Source organism: Tachyglossus aculeatus, chromosome 19 (genome assembly GCF_015852505.1).
Source record: "Tachyglossus aculeatus isolate mTacAcu1 chromosome 19, mTacAcu1.pri, whole genome shotgun sequence".
Classification (NCBI taxonomy): Eukaryota; Metazoa; Chordata; class Mammalia; order Monotremata; family Tachyglossidae; genus Tachyglossus; species Tachyglossus aculeatus.
In genome coordinates, this window is record NC_052084.1 from 16,273,253 (window position 1) to 16,293,793 (window position 20,541).

Consider the following 20,541-nt stretch of genomic DNA (forward strand, 5'->3'; position numbering starts at 1 on the left):
ACGTAGTAAGCGCTTAATAAATGAGTCCAAATGAGTGTGGCTCAGTGGAAAGAGCGCGGGCGTTGGAGTCAGCGGTCATGGGTTCAAATCCCTGCTCCACCACTTGTAAGCTGTGTGACTTTGGGCAAGTCACTTAACTTCTCTGGGCCTCAGTTCCCTCATCTGTAAAATGGGGATGAAGATTGTGAGCCCCCCGTGGGACACCTTCATCACCTTGTAACCTCCCCAGCGTTTAGAACAGTGCTTGGCATATAGTAAGCGCTTAATAAATGCTATCATTATTATTATTATTTCCCCCTTTTAGACAGTGAGCCCACTGTTGGGTAGGGACTGTCTCTATATGTTGCCAATTTGTACTGCCCAAGCGCTTAGTACAGTGCTCTGCACACAGTAAGCGCTCAATAAATACGATTGATGATGATAAATACCGTCATTATTATTATGTCCACCAGCCTTTGGAGCCATCCTGCAGGGCAGCCTGTTTGGCCTGGCCGGCCTCCTGCCCGTCAGCTACACTGCACCGATCATGAGCGGCCAAGGCTTGGCTGGCACCTTCGCCGCCCTCGCCATGATCTGCGCCATCGCCAGTGAGTCGGGGATGCCCGTCCCTTCGCGGGGCGGGGGGTCCCTCGGTGTTGGGGCCGGGGGCCGGGGCGGAGTCGGGCGGGTCCGGTGCGTGGGGGCTGCGGGAGCGTGCCCACCCACCCCTCGCCCCCGTCGCAGGCGGCTCGGAGCTGTCGGACAGCGCCTTCGGCTACTTCGTCACGGCCTGCGGGGTCATCGTGCTGGCCGTGGTGTCCTACGTGGTCCTGCCTAAACTTGTGAGAGTTGGGGGCCGCCCGGGGGGCGAGGGGGCTGGCCGAGAGAGTCGGAAGTGGCGGCTGTCGCGGGGGGGCCAGCCCTCAGCCGCCAACATCCTCCCCTTCCCTGCCCTCCCAGGAATTCTTCCGCTACTACCAGCTCCAGGATAAGAATGAGTATCGGGTGGGCGAGGGTCCCGGGGAGCAGGAGACCAAGATGGACCTGATCCAGAAAAGTGGGTGAAAAGCGAGGAAGGGCGCGGGAGTGAGCCCGAGGTGAGGGCGGGCGGGAGTGAGGGAGCGAGGAGGGAAAGGAGCGCGAGGGAGTGGGCATGGGGAGCTGGAGGGTGAGAGGGAAGAGGGCACGGTGAGATGGAGAATCCGGGGGGTAGGGTGAGATGAGGCCGGCGAGCTCCCCCGCCCCACCTGGGCCCATCTCTTCTTCCCCCAGGAGAGGAATCTGGCCCCGGGGACGAGAAGGAAACCGTCGCCTCCGGAACCCAGACCCCCCTGAAGAGCGGCTCCATGATCTCCATCTTTAAGAGTGTAGGTGGGCCAGTTGGGCGGGTGGGTGAGGCGGGAATGATAGGAATGGGGTGGGATGGGTGAGGCGGGGGTCTCTTCCCTTTCCTCCAGTTCATCCCCGAGTCCGCAGCAGCGTGGCTCAGTGGGAGGAGCCCGGGCTTGGGAGGCAGGGGTCATGGGTTCCAATTCAGACTCCGCCGCTTGTCCGCTGTGTGACTTGGGGCAAGTCACTTCACTTCTCTGGGCCTCAGTCACCTCATCTGGAAAATGGGGATTAAGACTGGGAGCCCCAGGTGGGACAACCTGTATCCCCCCCAGCGCTCCAAAGAGTGCTTGGCCCGCAGTAAGCACTTAACAAGTGCCATCATTATTATTATCTTCCGGACTGCATCTCCTCTTTGATCATCATCAGTGGTGTTTATTGAGCGCTTACTGTGGGCAGAGCACTGTGCTAAGCGCTTGGGAGAGTACCACGGCAAAGCGCACACCTCCGACAGACTTCGTTCCCCTTGCCATCATCCACTTCCCGCCCTTGGGCTTGGACTCTGGATGCCCAGGGGTGGGATCCGTCCCATTCCTGCCCCCAATCCCTTATTGACACTCACGTGGAATCCCCCCCACTTCCCAGATCTGGGAGCTGGCCCTGTCCGTCTGCTTTGTCTTCACGGTCACCATTGGAGTCTTCCCTGCCGTGGCCGCCGATGTGAAGTCCTCCATCGCGGGGAGCAGCACCTGGGGTGAGGAGATAACGGATAATAACGAATCACTCTTTGTTAAGCGCCTACTCTGTACTAAGCGCTGGGGTGGCTAGGCGGGAGGCCGCATCCCGGAGGGGGGATACAGTCGACTTCCCCGCTCCCTCTTCCCAGGGAAGTACTTCGTTCCGGTCTCCTGCTTCCTCACCTTCAACATCTTTGACTGGGCAGGCCGCAGCCTCACGGCCATCTGCATGTGGGTGAGTGGAGGAGGATGGGCGGAGGTCCGGGATCTCCTCGGGCAGCAGAGTGCCTCGGCGGGGGCCGGGATAGGGGAATAATCAATCCGTGGCCTATTTTTTGAGCGCTTAGGGTGTGCAGAGCACTTGGGAGGGTACAATAAGACGATATAACAGACACATTCCCGTCTGGAGGGTGCTCCCTCCTGCCTCCAGCTCCCGGGGGGGTGGCAAATTCCTGGCCGGCTGGATCCGGGCTTTCTCACGTGGGCGAGGTCGCGAGGTTGGCGACACCGCAGTGCCCCCGTGCCCCCGTTTCCCTGGGGCTGGTGCCCCCGTGCCCCCGTGACTGGCATCCCCTGTGCCCGCAGCCCGGGAAGGACAGCCGCTGGCTCCCGGCCCTGGTCCTGGCGCGTCTGGTCTTCGTGCCCGCCCTCATGCTGTGCAACGTCCAGCCGCGCCGAAACCTGCCCGTGCTGTTTGCCCACGACGCCTGGTTCCTCCTCATCAACGCCCTCTTCGCCTTCTCCAACGGCTACCTCGTCAGCCTCTGCATGTGCTTCGGACCCAAGTGAGCCGGGCAGGGCTAGGCGGGGGCGGGCCGGGGGCCGGAGGGTGAGGTCGCTCTCCTCTGACCCCCTGGACTTTAGCCTCGGGTCGAGGGAGCCGCAGAAATCCAAGAGGCAGGGTTTGTTTTTTTTTTTTGATGGCACTTAGAAAGCGCTTACTATGTGCAAAGCCCTGGTCTAAGCGCTGGAGAGGTTACAAGGGGATCAGGTTGCCCCACGGGGGGCTCCCAGTCTTCATCCCCATTTTCCAGAGGAGGTAACTGAGGCCCAGAGAAGTGAAGTGACTTGCCCAAAGTCACCCAGCTGACACATGGCGGAGCCGGCATTCGCACCCGTGACCTCTGACTCCGAAGCCCGGGCTCGTGGAGAAGCAGCGTGGCTCAGGGGAAAGAGCGGGCTTTGGAGTCAGAGGTTATGGGTTCAAATCTCGACTCTGCCAGTTGTCAGCTGTGTGACTTTGGGCAAGTCACTTCACTTCTCTGTGCCTCAGTTCCCTCATCTGTAAAACGGGGATGAAGACTGTGAGCCCCCCGTGGAACAACCTGATCACCTTAATAATAATAATGATGGCATTTATTAAGCGCTTACTATGTGCAAAGCACTGTTCCAAGCGCTGGGGAGGTTACAAGGGGCTCACAGTCTTCATCCCCGTTTTACAGATGAGGTAACTGAGGCCCAGAGAAGTGAAGTGACTTGCCCAAAGTCACACAGCTAAGTGGTGGAGCCAGGATTTGAACTCCAAAGCCCGGGCTCTTTTCACTAAGCCTCGCTGCTTCTCCGCGTGTAACCTCCCTAGCGCTTAGAACAGTGCTTTGCGCATAGTAAGCGCTTAATAAACACCATTAAAAAAATGCCGTGGGGTTGGATTGGGGGGGATGAATAAAGGGGGCAAGTCAGGGCGGCGCAGAAAGGAGTTGAAGAAAAGGAAAAGAGGGCTTTTTCAGGGAAGTCTTGTCTTCAATAAGACCTTGGAGGTGGGGAGAGTCATTGTCTGAGGGATATGAGGAGGGAGGGCGTTCCAAGCCGGAGGTTATGTTGCCAACTTGTGCTTCCCAAGTGCTTAGTACAGTGCTCTGCACACAGTAAGCGCTCAATAAATCCGACTGATTGACGGGGGAAGAGGTCGGAGGCGAGATAGACGAAGAGCTTAGCAAAGCTGGTGGCTTTGGAGTCAGGGCCTGAGGATGGCTTGGAGCCCTAACCCAAATGGGGCGAGGGGGCTGGGGGTTGAAGCCGAGTGACGGCCGACCCCTTCTTATACGTTGCCAACTTGTACTTCCCAAGCGCTTAGTCCAGTGCTCTGCACACAGTAAGCGCTCAATAAATCCGATTGATTGATTGATTGATTCTCTCCGCCTTGCAGGAAGGTGAATGCGACGGAAGCGGAGACGGCGGGGGCCGTCATGGCTTTCTTCTTGACGTTGGGCCTGGCGCTGGGGGCCGTCTTCTCCTTCCTGTTCCGGACCGTCGTGTGACCCGCTCCGGCCCCGGTCAGGAGCCGGCGGGGGGGGGACCGTCCGACGGGCCGGCCTTCTTCTCCCTTTGGCCTCGGCTTGCCCCCCGAGCCGAACTCTGCTCCGTCACTGCCGCTTCCCAAGCCAGCAGAGAAGGGGTGATGCGTCCCCTGCCCCCCTCCTCGGGCCCGGGGGACGTTGCGGGGGGCTGCCTGGGCCTCGGCGACCCTTCCTGTCCGGGGAGAGGGGCCCAACCCCGAATCCAGTACGTGGGGGAAGGGGACGGGGAAGGCTGGAGCCTGGGCTTAAGGCTGCAGTGATCTGCAAAGCTAAAATGGACACCAGATTCACCTCTGGGAAAGACAGTATTCGTTCGGTCAATCACTGAGTTTTTATGTATGTATGTGGGGGGGGGGGGGCGTTCATGCGTGCGTGCGTGTGTGTGTGTTTGCACATGGGATTGAGCAGGAGGCTTGCGAGCGTCCAGATTTTCTTGCCATATCTCTCTCCCTGGACCGTGTTGGCCTTCCTGCACCTTCTGACCTCCAGCCTGAGTTTTCTCCCCCCGAATCCCAGCCCTTCCCTGTCCCCCGCCCCCATGGGTAAATGCAGCTGTGTACCGTTGCCATTTTATTGCCTTTTTATACAGTTCAGAGGCGGGGGGCCTCCCACCCACCCGGGGCCCTGCTGCTTGCCTCTCTGGGATTAAAAAAATATATATATATATATCAAGTGCTTGGTATTTTCCTCCTTTCCAGACCGGTCTGGATAGCCGGGACGGGTGGTGGCTGGGTGATGGGAAGAAGGGGATGAGGAGGGAAGGGATCCTGAGTTGGGGAGGGCTGGGATGGTGCTCCAGGATGGATATGTTGCCAACTTGTACTTCCCAAGTGCTCAGTACAGTGCTCCGCTCACAGGAAGCGCTCAATAAATACGATTGAATGACCGAATGAATGAATTTGGGGGTGAGGTCTCTCCCCACTGGTCATCTTTGGGGTCCCCTGATGTCACCAGGGGACACCTGGTGCTCACCTGGAGTCTGAGGGAGCTTCGATTGGAGCAAGAGAGAGGGTTGGGGCCACATCTCCTAGATTGGTTGCTTGGCAGGGAGGGAAAATGCTGGAATAATAATAATGATGACATTTATTAAGCATTTACTATGTGCAGAGCACCGTTCTAAGCGCTGGGGAGGTTACAAGGTGAACAGGCTGTCCCATGGGGTGCTCACAGTCTTCATCCCCATTTTCCAGATGAGGGAACTGAGGCCCAGAGAAGTGAAGTGACTTGCCCAAAGTCACACGGCTGACAGGTGGCAGAGCCGGGATTTGAACCCATGACCTCTGACTCCCCTGATGTCCCCTGAAGGCTCCCAGTGGGGTCCACCTTGCCCAAATGGGAAGGGGGTCGAGGGACCCAGTTGGCCCCCTCCACTCAGGCTTCCTTCATTCCTTCATTCAATCGTATTTATTGAGCGCTTACTGTGTGCAAAGCACTGTACTAAGCGCTTGGGAAGTCCAAGTTGGCAACATATAGAGACAGTCCCTACCCAGCAGTGGGCTCACAGTCTAGAAGGCGGGCTCACACGGGCTTTGGAGTCAGAGGTCATGGGTTCAAATCTTGGCCCTGCCAATTGTCAGCTGTGTGACTTTGGGCAAGTCACTTACCTTCTCTGTGCCTCAGTTCATCTGTAAAATGGGTATTTAGACTGTGAGCTGCCGTGGGACAACCTGATCACCTTGTAACCTCCCAGCACTTAGAACAGTGCTTTGCACATAGTAAGTGCTTACTAAATGCCATCATTATCATGAGAAGCAGCGTGGCTCAGTGGAAAGAGCCCGGGCTTTGGAGTCAGAGGTCACGGGTTCAAATCCCGGCTCCGCCACTTGTCAGCTGGGTGACTTTGGGCAAGTCACTTCTCTGGGCCTCAGTTACCTCATCTGTAACATAGGGGTGAAGACTGTGAGCCCCCCGTGGGACAACCCAATCACCTTGTAACCTCCCCAGCACTTAGAACTGTGCTCTGCACATAGTAAGTGCTTAATAAATGCCGTTATTATTATTATTCCCGGCCGATAGGCCCGTTTTGACCCCAAGGGTTACCCCCGTGCCCGTGCCCACCCCCATCGGCAGTCCTCAGGTTGCGAGGCCGAGGGCAGAGCGGAGTCGGCTCGACAGGCCCGTGAAGGGATGCAACAGGTACGTGGCCATAGAGGCTCGCCGCGTGATCTCCGGGGCCTGGGGACGGGGTGGAGGGAACCGACATATATATATATATATATATACCTGTATATATGTATATATGTTTGTACATATTTATTACTCTATTTTACCTGTACATATCTATTCTATTTAATTTTGTTAGTATGTTTGGTTTTGTTCTCTGTCTCCCCCTTTTAGACTGTGAGCCCACTGTTGGGTAGGGACTGTCTCTCTATGTTGCCAACTTGGACTTCCCAAGCGCTTAGTACAGTGCTCTGCACACAGTAAGCGCTCAATAAATATGATTGATTTAATTCTATTTGTTCTGACGATTATGACACCCGTCGACATGTTTTGTTTTGTTGTCCGTCTCCCCCTTCTAGACTATGAGCCCGCTGTTGGGTAGGGACCGTCTCTATATGTTGCCAACTTGGACTTCCCAAGCGCTTAGTCCAGTGCTCTGCACACAGTAAGCGCTCAATAAATACGATTGATTGACATTTCGGGGGGACGGTAGGGGCCGGGGCAGGCGTTTATCAGGAAAGGCTGCCCAGAAGAAGTGGAGTTGTGGTAGGGGTTTGAAGGCAATCAATCAATCAATCGTATTTATTGAGCGCTTACTGTGTGCAGAGCACCGTACTAAGCGCTTGGGATGTCCAAGTTGGCAACATATAGAGACGGTCGCTACCCAACAGCGGGCTCACAGTCTAGAAGGGGGAGACGGAGGACAAAAGGGGAGAGGGAGGTGACCGCAGGCAGCGGGTCACTCGCTGGTCCTCCCACCCCGATGGCCGGCCGAAACTCATTTCCAGTTCCCGTCCCCCGCCGCTTCTCTTGGCCTGCCGGGATATTTCTCCCATTAATCAATCAATCGTATTTATTGAGCGCTTACTATGTGCAGAGCACTGTCCCCCATGCTGGACTCCCCGAGCACGAGGTTTGGCCGGCTGCCCTCGTTTTGGGGGTGGGACAGGCCTCCCCCTCCCCGGCGTGGAGGCCGCTCGCCCCACCGGGCATCCCGGAGAACAAGGGACCCTGTGTGTGTGTTTCTGGGGAGCGGGGAGAAAGGCCAACTTGTCATCATGCATTCATTCAATCGTATTTATTGAGCGCTTACTATGTGCAGAGCACTGTACTAAGCGCTTGGGAAGTCCAAGTCGGCCCCATAGAGAGACGGTCCCTACCCAACAACGGGCTCACAGTCTAGAAGGGGGAGACAGAGAACAAAACATATAAGCGGGTGTCAAAATCGTCAGAACAAATAGAATTAAAGCCATATGCACATCGTTAACAAAATAAATAGAATAGTAAATATGCACAAATAAATAGCGTAATGAATCTGTACAAATATATACAAGTGCTGTGAGGAGGGAAGGCGGGGGGGATGGAGGGGGAGAGGAAGGAGGGGGCTCAGGGTGGGAAGGCCTCCTGGAGGAGGTGAGCTCTCAGTAGGGCTTTGAAGGGAGGAAGGGATGTGGCGGATGTGTGGAGGGAGGGAAATTGCTTTATTTTATAAAGCATTATAATGATGGACTGTGTCATTGATTCAATCATATTTATTGAGCACTTACTATGTGCTGGGGGGGGGGGGGCTGGGGACGTCCCAGTCCCACAGGCCTCAGCAGGGCGCGGGAGGAAGGCGAGACTCCCCCCTTTTCCCGTTTTCCCACGGAGACCAGGCCTGCTCACCTGGAGTCTGAGGGAGCCTCGACGGGAGCAAGAGAGGGTTGGATTAGACCCCGGGGCCACATCTCCTAGACTGCTTGATTGGCAGGGAGGGAAAACGTTGGAATAATAATAATGATGATGGCATTTATTAAGCGCTTACTATGTGCAAAGCACCGTTCTAAGCGCTGGGGAGGTTACACCCTCCGCTCCTCCACCGCTGATCTCCTCACCGTACCTCGCTCTCGCCTGTCCCGCCATCGACCCCCGGCCCACGTCCTCCCCCGGGCCTGGAATGCCCCCAATCCCTCTGCCCCTCCGCCAAGCTCGCTCTCTTCCTCCCTTCAAGGCCCTGCTGAGAGCTCACCTCCTCCAGGAGGCCTTCCCGGACTGAGCCCCTTCCCTCCTCTCCCCCTCGTCCCCCTCTCCATCCCCCCGTCTTACCTCCTTCCCTTCCCCACAGCACCTGTATATATGTATATATGGTTGTACATATTTATTACTCTATTTATTTATGTATTTTACTTGTACATTTCTATCCTACTTATTTTATTTTGTTGGTATGTTTGGTTCTGTTCTCTGTCTCCCCCTTTTAGACTGTGAGCCCACTGTTGGGTAGGGACTGTATGTGATGCCAATTTGTACTTCCCAAGCGCTTAGTACAGTGCTCTGCACATAGTAAGCGCTAAATAAATACGATTGATTGATTGATTGATTGATTGATTTACTCATTTATTTATTTAATTTATTTGTACATATCTATTCTATTCATTTTATTTTGTTAGTATGTTTGGTTTTGTTCTCTGTCTCCCCCTTTTAGACTGTGAGCCCACAGTTGGGTAGGGACTGTCTCTAGATGTTGCCAATTTGTACTTCCCAAGCGCTTAGGACAGCGCTCTGCACAGAGTAAGCGCTCAATAAATACGATTGATGATGATGATGATGATGATGGAAAGAGCTCGGGCTTGGGGGGGGAGGGAGGAGGAGGTTGGGGGCGCGGCCTGCGGCCGGTAGGGGGCGCGGCCATGGGGCGGGAGGGGCGTGGCTAGTGCTCCGTCGAGGGGGCGTGGCCAATGGGCGTGAGGGGCGGGGTTAGAGGGGGCGGCGCCAATCGGCGCGAGGGGCGTGGCTACGGGTCTGAAGGGGCGGGTCACGTGACGAGCGGGGGCAGAGAAGCGCCGAGCGGCGCCCAGGCGGGCCTGGAAACTGCTGGAAAACCGGTCGCCTCACGGCCCAGAATCCTGCCGCCGACGCCGAAAAAAGAGTCCCGGGCCCAACCCGCCCTTAATCATCATGATAATGGCACCTGGTAAGCGCTTACTATGTGCAAAGCACTGTTCTAAGCGCTGGGGAGGTTACAGCGTGGCTCAGTGGTAAGAGCACAGGCTTTGGAGTCAGGGGTCATGGGTTCAAATCCCGCCTCCGCCAATTGTCGGCTGGGTGACTTTGGGCAAGTCACTTCACTTCTCCGGGCCTCAGTTCCCTCCTCTGGAAAATGGGGATTGATTGTGAGCCCCCCAGGGGACAACCGGATCACCTTGTATCCTCCCCAGCGCTTAGAACAGTGCTTGGCACATAGTAAGCGCTTAACAAATACTAAAGTTATTATTATTTGGAGTCAGAGGTCATGGGTTCAAATTCCGCCTCTGCCAATTGTCGGCTGGGTGACTTTGGGCAAGTCACTTCACTTCTCTGGGCCTCAGTTCCCTCCTCTGGAAAATGGGGATAAAGACTGTGAGCCCCCCATGGGACAACCGGATCACCCTGTATCCTCCCCAGCGCTTAGAAGAGTGCTTGGCACATAGTAAGCGCTTAACAAATACCAAAATTATCATTGTTATTTGGAGTCAGAGGTCATGGGTTCAAATCCCGGCTCCGCCAATTGTCAGCTGTGTGACTTTGGGCAAGTCACTTCTCTGGGCCTCAGTGACCTCATCAGGAAAATGGGGATGAAGAGTGCACCTGTATATATGTATATATGGTTGTACATATTTATTACTCTATTTATTTTACTTGTACATTTCTATCCTACTTATTTTATTTTGTTGGTATGTTTGGTTCTGTTCTCTGTCTCCCCCTTTTAGACTGTGAGCCCACTGTTGGGTAGGGACTGTCTCTATGTGATGCCAATTTGTACTTCCCAAGCGCTTAGTACAGTGCTCTGCACATAGTAAGCGCTCAATAAATACGATTGATTGATTGATTGATTGTGAGCCCCCCGTGGGACAACCTGATCACCCTGTAACCTCCACAGCACTTAGAACAGTGCTTTGCACATAGTAAGTGCTTAATAAATGCCATCATTATTATACAGGGTGATCAAGCTGTCCCACGGGGGGCTCACAGTCTTCAATTAAGCCCCATTTTACAGATGAGGGAACTGAGGCCCAGAGAAGTGACTTGCCCAAGGTCACACAGCAGACATGTGGGGGAGCGGAATTAGAACCCATGACCTCTGATTCCCAAGCCCGGGCTCTTTCCACTTAGCCACGCTGAATGACTCAAGTACCCCTGTACGTATTACTATTCTGTTTATTTTGTTAATGATGTGCATCTCTTTTTTTAATCACATTTATTGAGCGCTTACTATGTGCAGAGCACTGTACTAAGCACTTGGGAAGTACAAGTTGGCAACATATAGAGACGGTCCCTACCCAACAGTGGGCTCACAGCCTTCATCCCCATTTTACAGATGAGGTAACTGAGGCCCAGAAAAGTGAAGCGACTTGCCCAAAGTCACACAGCTGACTATTGGAGGAGCCGGGATTTGAACCCATGACCGTCATTATTACTATTATAAAATGGGGGTTAAGGCCGCGAGCCCCATGTTGGGACAGGGACTGTGTCCAAATTCAGCAGCTCGTGTCTGCCCCGGCTCTTGGCACATAGTAAGCGCTTAAGAATTACCATCATCATCATTCTTATGATTACTTTTGTCAGGGTTCAAATCCCGGCTCTGCCAATTGTCAGCTGGGTGACTTTGGGCAAGTCACTTTAACTTCTCTGGGCCTCAGTTCCCTCATCTGTAAAATGGGGATGAAGACTGTGAGCCCCCCGTGGGACAACCTGATCACCTTGTAACCTCCCCAGCGCTTAGAACAGGGCTTTGCACATAGTGAGCGTTTAATAAATGCCATTATTATTACTTCTCTGAAAATGGGGATTACAAAATGGGGATTGAGGCCAGGAGCCCCATATTGGGATGGGGCCTGGGCCCAGCCCAAGTAGCTTGTGTCTTCCCCAGCACTTGGCACATAGTAAGCGCTTAAGAAATACCATTATTATTATTACTTTTGTCATTTCTCTGAAAATGGGGGTTACAAAATGGGGATTGAGGCCGCGGCCCCATATTGGGACAGGCCTGGGCCCAACCTGAGTAGCTTGTATCTACCCCGGTGCTTGGCACATAGTAAGCGCTTAATACCATTATTATTATTATTATTATGATTACTTTTTTTGTCACCTCACTTCTCTGAAAACGGGGGTTACAAAATGGGGATTGAGGCCACGAGCCCCATGTTGGGATGGGGCCTGGGCCCAACCCGAGTAGTTTGTGTCTCCCCCGGCGCATGGCACATAGTAAGCGCTTAAGAAATACCATCATTATTATTATTTTATTACTTTTATCACTTCACTTCTCTGAAAATGGGGGTTACAAAATGGGGATTGAGGCCGGGAGCCCCATGTTGGGATGGGGCCTGGGCCCAACCTGAGTAGCTTGTGTCTACCCCGGTGCTTGGCATATAGTAAGTGCTTAATACCATTATTATTATTATTACTTTTTTGTCACTTCTCTGAAAATGGGGGTTACAAAATGGGGATTGAGGCTGGGAGCCCCATGTTGGGACGGGGCCTGGGCCCAACCCGAGTAGCTTGTGTCTCCCCCGGCTCTTGGCACATAGTAAGCACTTAAGAAATACCATTGTTATAATCATTTTTATTTTTATTCTTTTTGTCACTTCATTTCTCTGAAAATAGGGGTTACAAAATGGGGATTGAGGCCGCGAACCCCATGTTGGGACGGGGCCTGGGCCCAACCCGAGTAGCTTGTGTCTACCCCAGCGCTTGGCACATAGTAAATGCTTAAGAAATACCATTGTTATTATTATTATAATTTTTTTCTTGTCACTTCATTTATCTGAAAATGGGGGTTACAAAATGGGGATTGAGGCTGCGAGCCCCATGTTGGGACGGGCCTGGGTCCAACCTGAGTAGCTTGTGTCTACCCCAGCCCTTGGCACATAGTAAGCGTTTAAGAAATACTATTATTATTATTATTATTATTATTATTTGCCACTTCACTTCTGTGAAAATGGGGGTTACAAAATGGGGATTGAGGCCGCGAGCCCTACGTTGGGACGGGCCTGGGCCCAACCTGAGTAACTTGTGTCTACCCCAGCGCTTGGCACATAGTCAGCCCTTAAGAAATACCATTGTTATTATTATTTTTTTTATTTTTTTGTCACTTCATTTCTCTGAAAATGGGCGTTACAAAATGGGGATTGAAGCCGCGATCCCCATGTTGGGACGGGGCCTGGGCCCAACCCGAGTAGCTTGTGTCTACCCCGGCGCTTGGCACATAGTCAGCCCTTAAGAAATACCATTGTTATTATTATAATTTTTATTTTTATTTGTCACTTCACTTCTCTGAAAATGGGGGTTACAAAGTGGGGATTGAGGCCGGGAGCCCCATGTTGGGACGGGCCTGGGCCCAACCCGAGTAGCTTGTGTCTACCCCAGTGCTTGGCACATAGTCAGCCCTTAAGAAATACCATTGTTATTATTATAATTTTTATTTTTTTTGGTCACTTCCCTTCTCTGAAAATGGGGGTTACAATGTGGGGATTGAGGCCGGGAGCCCCATGTTGGGACGGGCCTGGGCCCAACCTGAGTAGCTTGTGTCTACCCCGGTGCTTGGCACATAGTAAGCGCTTAATACCATTATTATTATTATTATTGTTATTATTACTTTTTTGTCACTTCACTTCTCTGAAAATGGGGGTTACAAAATGGGGATTGAGGCCGGGAGCCCCATGTTGGGATGGGCCCGGGCCCAACCTGAGTAGCTTGTGTCTACCCCAGCGCTTGGCACATAGTAAGCGCTTAAGAAATACCATTATTATTATGATTACTTTGTTGCCACTTCATTTCTGTGAAAACGGGGGTTACAAAATGGGGATTGAAGCCGCGAGCCCCATGTTGGGACGGGGCCTGGGCCCAACCCGAGTAGCTTGTGTGTACCCCGGCGCTTGGCACATAGTCAGCCCTTAAGAAATACCATTGTTATTATTATAATTTTAATTTTTTTCGTCACTTCACTTCTCTGAAAACGGGGGTTACAAAATGGGGATTGAGGCTGCGAGCCCCATGTTGGGACGGGGCCTGGGCCCAACCCGAGTAGCTTGTGTCTCCCCCGCCTCCTGGCACATAGTAAGCGCTTAATAAATACCATATTATTAATAAATAAGTATTGTTTATTATTATTAATCCTGATTATTATTAGTATTAATAAAGATGCTAACCGAGAGCCGGGCTGATGGAGCATTTCCCGGGGCCCGGCTGCAGTTCAGCCTCCGGGCCGCGGGGCGGCGCTGGAGCCCCCTCCCCGGCTGCAGCCCCTCCGCCCCCACCTCCATCATCACCTTCATCATCATCATCATCGTCATCCTCCCCCCCCCGCCCGCACCCCCTTCTGCAGCCGGTGACGAGGAGGCGGCCCCTTTAAGGCGGAGGGATCCTCGTCGTGGGGGCGGGGCCGGGCGGGTGCTCCGCCGCTATATGAACCCCGGGGCCGCCACAGTCGCTCCTCTTCTGTCAGCTCCGCCGTCCGGCCCTGCAGCAGCCTCAGCCCGCGCACCTCGCTCCTTCGCACCGCCACGGTAGGGCAGCCCTTTCCCTCCATCACCGCCGTGTGCACTGGCGCGTGTGTGCCTTTGTGCGCGCGCGGGGGGCCGTCTTCAGCACGTGGCCGCTGCCATGTTGCGCGGGCGCGCGGCCCCACTTCCGGTGCGGGGGCTACGGCGGCCGAGCGGGGTCCTGTTGGGGTGGGGGGGGGTGACTCAGCACGGCCCCCAGGGGGCGCCGCTGTTGCCCCGGGCGACGGGGTGGTGCGCACGCGCAGTCCGGGGTATTGGGGGGGGCGCGGTTCTGGAAGGTTCGGGAGGGTTCGCGCGGCGCGTTTCCCGCCATCCCACGCGCGGGTGCGCAGGCGCATCAGCGCCTCACGGGATGCTTCTGGAATCTTCGCTCGGGGACCCGGATGTTGCCCACCCTATCTGCGGCCTAGCAACAACGAAAAGCCTGGACTTTCCTAAGCCCTTGCTATGTGCTAAGCGCTGCGGTCGCTACATTAATTAAGCCCTTACTATGTACTAAGCGCTGGGGTCGCTACATTTCTTAAGCCCTTACTATGTACTAAGCGCTGGTGTCGCCCCATTTCCTAAAACCTTACTGTGTGCTAAGCGCTGGGGTCGCTACAAGGTCATCAGGGTGTCCCACGTGGGGTCCATTCACTCATTCAATCGTGTTTAGTGAGCTCTTGGTGTGCGCAGGGCACTGTACTAAGCGCTGGGGTCGCCACATTTCTTAAGCCCTCACTGTGTGCTAAGCGCTGGGGTCGCCACGAGGTCATCAGGTGTCCCACGTGGGGTCCATTCATTCATTCAGTTGTGTTTAGTGAGCTCTTGGTGTGTGCAGGGCACTGTACTAAGCGCTGGGGTCGCCACAAGGTCATCAGGGTGCCCCACGTGGGGTCCATTCATTCATTCAATCGTGTTGAGTGAGCGCAGGGCACTGTACTAAGCGCTGGGGTCGCTACGAGATCACCAGGGTGTCCCACGTGGGGTCCATTCATCCATTGTCGTGTTTAGCGAGCGCATGGTGTGTGCAGGGCACTGTACTAAGCGCGCGAGAAGTGCTAGTTACAGCCCTCTTTTTGTTCAGTGTTTACTATGTGCGTACCAGTCACAGCCTTTATTCGTTCAGTCGTATTTATGGAGCGCTTACTGCGTGCAGAGCACTGTACTAAGCGCCTGGGAAGTACAAGTTGGCAACATAGAGACGGTGCGTACCCAACAGGGCGCACATCCCCATAATGGTGATGATAATGGCATTTTGTTAAGTACCAGTTACAGCCCTCATTCCTTCATTCAGTCGTATTTATTGAGCGCTTACTCTGTGCAGAGCACTGTACTAAGCGCTTGGGAAGTAGAAGTTGGCAACATATTGAGACGGTCCCTACCCAGCAGTGGGCTCACATCCCCATAATGATGATGATAATGGTATTTTGTTACGTGTTTACTATGTGTATGCCAGTCACAGTTCTCCTTTCATTCATTCGATCGTATTTATTAAGCGCCTACTGTGTACAGAGCACTGTACTAAGCGCTTAAGTGCTTATTATGTGCGTACCAGTCACAGCCCTCATCCCCATAATGATGATAGTGGCATTTTGTTAAGTGTTTATTCTGTGCTAAGCCCTGGGTTAGACACAGGGGGTTCAGGTGGCCCCCCGTGGGACTCCCGGCCCTCATCCCCATTTTGCAGGTGGGGGAACTGAGGTGCAGAGAAGGGACTTCATTCATTCAATCGTATTTATCGAGCCCTTGCTATGTGCAGAGCACTGGACTAAGCGCTTGGGAAGTACAGGTTGGCAACATATAGAGACAGTCCCTACCCAACAGCGGGCTCAAAGTCTACAAGGGGGAGACAGACAACAAAACAGAACATATTAGTAAAATTAAATGAATGGTAAACATAAGTAAAATAGAGTAATAAGTCGGTACAAACATATTTACAGGTGCAGTGGGGATGGGGAGGGGGCTCAGTCTGGGAAGGCCTCATGGAGGAGATGAGCTTTCAGTAGGGCTTTGAAGGGACTTGCCCAAGTCAGGCAGGCAGGCGGCAGACCCGGGATTAGAACCCAGGTCCTCTGACTCCCAGGGGTGAGGGGACCTCCCCTCCATTTCCCCCCCTCCCAATTTCCAGGGTCCGGGTTGCCATCATGGCCTCCTGGAGGTTGGTCCGCCCTCAGACCCCGCCTCACAAAACGGGGCTGCTGCCATCTTCTCGTCTCCCGGCTGTCCGCCAGGACGGGTTGTCCTTGTCCTTGTTTGTCCCCTTTCCCTCCCCATGCTTGGGGCTTTCGGGGTTGGAACCCACCCCCACCCCCCCACACCCCAGGTTCAGAGTCGAGGGTCCGGGCGAGGCTGGGGTGCTCGCCCCAAGCCCAGCGGTCCCCGCCCTGGTGAGGGCAGGGGAGCCCGGGAGGGGTGATGTCACACGCAGCAGCAGGATGCCCGCTCACCGACGCCTTCATTGTGTCGCAGATGCCGGAAGAAGCGCACCATGGGGAGGAGGAGGTGGAGACCTTTGCCTTCCAGGCGGAGATCGCCCAACTGATGTCGCTCATCATCAACACCTTCTATTCCAACAAGGAGATCTTCCTGCGTGAGATCATCTCCAACGCCTCCGACGTGAGCCACCCGGGGCCCAAAATGGCCTCTTCCCCCCATCGCCCTGGGCTGGAAGCAGGCGGCGGTGGCTCTGGCTGGATTTGACCGTGGGGGTGGGAGGGAGAGCGAGGCCGGCTGGGGTTATCGATCTGAATCTCATTAGGGCAGGGCAGTGGGCTGTATTCCCAGGTTGGCTTGCGTAAAGTCAGGGTACGGCGGGCGCTGTGCCCTCACGCGACCACCCCCTCGGGACCGTGTCGACGATCCTTTCTCCTCGGCCAGGCCCTGGACAAGATCCGCTACGAGAGCCTGACGGATCCGTCCAAGCTCGACAGCGGCAAGGAGCTGAAGATCGACATCATCCCCAACCCCCAAGAGCGCACCCTGACCCTGGTGGACACTGGGATCGGCATGACCAAAGCGGACCTCATCAACAACCTGGGGACCATCGCCAAGTCCGGCACCAAGGCCTTCATGGAGGCCCTGCAGGTGAGCGGCCCCGTGGCTCGGTTTCCGTGCTCGGCGCCCGCCCCGACCGCGGCGTCCCCTGACCCTCCTCCGCGGCTCTTCCCCCTCCCAGGCCGGAGCAGACATCTCCATGATCGGACAGTTCGGCGTGGGTTTCTACTCCGCTTACCTGGTGGCCGAGAAGGTGGTGGTGATCACCAAGCACAATGACGACGAGCAGTACGCCTGGGAGTCGTCCGCCGGCGGCTCCTTCACCGTCCGGGCCGATCACGGTACGGGCCGTCTTCCTCGCCCCTTGGGGCTCCGGGACGGGGGAGGTCAGGCCCTTTTTGGGAAAGCAGCCTTGGAGCGAGGTGAGAGAGATAGAGGGATGCTCCCCGCCCTCCCGGGTTAAACTGCTTCTTTTGGGCTTCTAGGTGAACCCATTGGCCGGGGCACTAAGGTCATCTTGCACCTGAAGGAAGATCAGACTGAGTACTTGGAGGAGAGGCGGGTCAAGGAAGTGGTGAAGAAGCATTCGCAGTTCATCGGCTATCCCATCACCCTCTATGTGAGTGTTTTTCCCCCACCCCATTAGACTTTTCCGAGGTGGAAACCGGTCCTTGGAGAAAACGCGCTTTGCAGTAGCCCTGTACGCGTTTCTGGGCCAAGCCCCTCAACGGGCAAAGACCCGCGGCGTCCAGAATCCGGAGTTGCCCGTCTCGGGATCGAGCCGGTTCTCCTCGATAGCTTATGTGCGTCACGAGTGGCGGTGAGTGGGATCTTTTCTGTTCCATCCCCGGAACGACTCTCGTTGTTCCCTTGCCAGCTGGAGAAGGAGCGGGAGAAGGAGATCAGCGATGACGAGGCGGAGGAAGAGAAAGGAGAGAAGGAGGAGGAAGAGCCAGCCTCCAAGGACGAGGAGAAGCCCAAGATCGAGGACGTGGGCTCGGATGAGGAAGACGAGGGCGGCAAGGACAAGAAGAAGAAGACCAAGAAGATCAAGGAGAAGTACATCGACCAGGAAGAGCTGAACAAAACCAAGCCCATTTGGACCCGCAACCCCGACGACATCAGCCAGGAGGAATACGGTGAATTCTACAAGAGCCTCACAAACGACTGGGAAGACCACCTGGCAGTCAAGGTGAGGGGGTGGGGTGGGATGGGATGGGGCTGGCACTTCCCGGGCACGGTGGCGGGCGGCCTCGCTGGCATTGCGGGTGGGCCCCCACATCGTCGGTTCTGTTTATTGAGCCTTGACTGTGCAGGGCACTGTACTGAGCGCTTTAACACAGGCAGTAACGAGCCTTGCAGTCTCAGGTCCGCTGCGGAGGGGGAAGAGACGGCGGGCCCTGGGGCGGAGCGTCGCCCGGCGCTGACCCGGGCTCCGTCTCCCTCGGCAGCACTTCTCCGTGGAGGGCCAGCTGGAGTTCCGGGCCCTCCTCTTCATCCCCCGCCGGGCCCCCTTCGACCTGTTCGAGAACAAGAAGAAGAAGAACAACATCAAGCTGTACGTCCGCCGGGTCTTCATCATGGACAGCTGCGACGAGCTGATCCCGGAGTACCTCAGTGAGTCGCGGTCCTTCCCGAGGGCCTCGAGCCCCTTCCCCGGGGGGCCGCCGGCTGACTTGGCTGATGCCCCTTCTTTCTCCCCCCTCTCCCGCAAGACTTCATCCGGGGCGTGGTGGACTCCGAGGACCTGCCCCTCAACATCTCCCGAGAGATGCTGCAGCAGAGCAAGATCCTGAAGGTCATCCGCAAGAACATCGTCAAGAAATGCCTGGAGCTGTTCTCGGAGCTGGCCGAGGACAAGGAGAACTACAAGAAGTTCTACGAGGCGTTCTCCAAGAACCTCAAGGTGAGCCTTTTGGGGCTCCACAGATCCGCGGAGAGGGTCACGGGAAGAGGGGGACAGGTCGGGGCGGGGGACTCTCCCCTCAGCACCCCACTTCGGGGAGCGCTAACGCCGTCGTCGCCCCTTCCCCGCCGCCCAGCTGGGAATCCACGAGGACTCGACCAACCGCCGTCGCCTGTCCGAGCTGCTGCGCTATCACACCTCTCAGTCCGGGGACGAGATGACCTCCCTCTCCGAGTACGTGTCCCGCATGAAGGAGACCCAGAAGTGCATCTACTACATCACCGGTAAGCGTGGGAGGAGGGGAGGCGGACCCTGGGGGAGGGCCCATGGCGGCCAGGCCCTTGACCCCCCCGGGCTCTTCCCGGCCGCAGGAGAGAGCAAAGAACAGGTGGCCAACTCGGCCTTCGTGGAGCGGGTGCGGAAGCGGGGCTTCGAGGTGGTGTACATGACGGAGCCCATCGACGAGTACTGCGTGCAGCAGCTGAAGGAGTTCGACGGGAAGACCCTGGTCTCCGTCACCAAAGAGGGGCTGGAGCTGCCCGAGGACGAGGAGGAGAAGAAGAAGATGGAGGAGAGCAAGGCTAAGTTCGAGAACCTGTGCAAGCTGATGAAGGAGATCCTGGACAAGAAGGTGGAGAAGGTGGGTGACCGCACCCCGTCGCGGCTGGGAGAGGGGTGGTGAGCCCTCCTCTGTGTGTCATCAATCGTATCTATTGAGCGCTTACTGTGTGCAGAGCACTGTGGTGAGCCCCGGTGGACTCTCCATCTCCTAAACGTCCGCTTTCTCCTCCTCCTCCCAGGTGACCATCTCCAATCGCCTGGTCTCCTCCCCCTGCTGTATCGTGACCAGCACGTACGGCTGGACGGCCAACATGGAGCGGATCATGAAAGCCCAGGCCCTGAGGGACAACTCCACCATGGGCTACATGATGGCCAAGAAGCACCTGGAAATCAACCCCGACCACCCCATCGTGGAGACGCTGAGGCAGAAGGCGGAGGCGGACAAGAACGACAAGGCCGTGAAGGACCTGGTGGTGCTGCTGTTCGAGACGGCCCTGCTGTCCTCGGGCTTCTCCCTGGAGGACCCCCAGACCCACTCGAACCGCATCTACCGCATGATCAAGCTGGGCTTGGGTAAGCGGGGGCGCGCGCTCTTCTCTCCCGGGAGCGGGGATTGGGGGGCGGCCGGCCGGCCCTGACGCCCCCCGCTTCCCCGCAGGCATCGACGAGGACGAGGTGACGGCCGAAGAGCCCAGTGCTGCCGTCCCCGACGAGATCCCCCCGCTGGAAGGCGACGAAGACGCTTCCCGCATGGAGGAGGTGGATTAAGCGGCGGGCCCGGGCCCCCCCAAAAGTCCCCTCGTCCCCCTGTATAGTGTCCCCCCCCAAACAGCAGTAGTGGCCCCCCCCGCCTGGCTCCGTCTGCTGATGTCTAGTGGTTTCTTTTGTCCCCTTCTCCCGCGGGTGCCTGGGAGGAGGAGCGCGCCGCCGCTCCCTTCTCCGGGGGAGCGGCGGCAGGCTGTTGTGTATCGTGGGCTGTCTGTTTATTTTGTTCCGAAATTAAAAGTATGCAGAATAAAAAGAAGGCGGTTTTTACAGAGAGCCCTGTGCTGTCCCTGCCCGGCCAAAGTGGACCC

The 20,541-nt window shown here is 55.7% G+C and overlaps 3 protein-coding genes across 8 annotated transcripts in view; 2 read left to right on the forward strand and 1 right to left on the reverse strand.

The window, feature by feature from the left end:
- The window catches only part of SLC29A1 (solute carrier family 29 member 1 (Augustine blood group)), a 20,628-nt gene extending 15,648 nt beyond the window's left edge, over nucleotides 1-4,980 (forward strand). For all 6 annotated transcript variants that reach the window (XM_038761006.1, XM_038761009.1, XM_038761007.1 and 3 more), the window contains 8 exons: nucleotides 453-587; nucleotides 724-821; nucleotides 940-1,036; nucleotides 1,252-1,346; nucleotides 1,954-2,062; nucleotides 2,195-2,280; nucleotides 2,631-2,830; nucleotides 4,192-4,980. In XM_038761006.1, the coding sequence (XP_038616934.1) occupies nucleotides 453-587; nucleotides 724-821; nucleotides 940-1,036; nucleotides 1,252-1,346; nucleotides 1,954-2,062; nucleotides 2,195-2,280; nucleotides 2,631-2,830; nucleotides 4,192-4,303 (932 nt within the window). In that variant the 3' untranslated portion in view covers nucleotides 4,304-4,980. The remainder of the gene's footprint in view (nucleotides 1-452; nucleotides 588-723; nucleotides 822-939; nucleotides 1,037-1,251; nucleotides 1,347-1,953; nucleotides 2,063-2,194; nucleotides 2,281-2,630; nucleotides 2,831-4,191) is intronic.
- LOC119940642 (proline-rich protein 2-like) lies at nucleotides 4,320-14,360 on the reverse strand. Its single transcript, XM_038760861.1, has 5 exons — nucleotides 13,833-14,360; nucleotides 13,669-13,717; nucleotides 9,280-9,387; nucleotides 8,171-8,187; nucleotides 4,320-4,514 (listed from the first exon to the last, which is right to left on the reverse strand). Exons 1-5 carry the CDS (start codon nucleotides 14,358-14,360, stop codon nucleotides 4,320-4,322), a joined length of 897 nt encoding a protein of 298 aa, XP_038616789.1.
- On the forward strand, nucleotides 13,926-20,500 carry HSP90AB1 (heat shock protein 90 alpha family class B member 1). The gene is made up of 12 exons (XM_038760937.1): nucleotides 13,926-14,025; nucleotides 16,474-16,620; nucleotides 16,882-17,088; nucleotides 17,180-17,339; nucleotides 17,484-17,617; nucleotides 17,876-18,190; nucleotides 18,450-18,615; nucleotides 18,714-18,904; nucleotides 19,041-19,188; nucleotides 19,276-19,544; nucleotides 19,705-20,038; nucleotides 20,124-20,500. Exons 2-12 carry the CDS (start codon nucleotides 16,474-16,476, stop codon nucleotides 20,231-20,233), a joined length of 2,181 nt encoding a protein of 726 aa, XP_038616865.1. The 5' UTR covers nucleotides 13,926-14,025; the 3' UTR covers nucleotides 20,234-20,500.
- The last annotated feature ends 41 nt before the right edge of the window (nucleotides 20,501-20,541 follow it).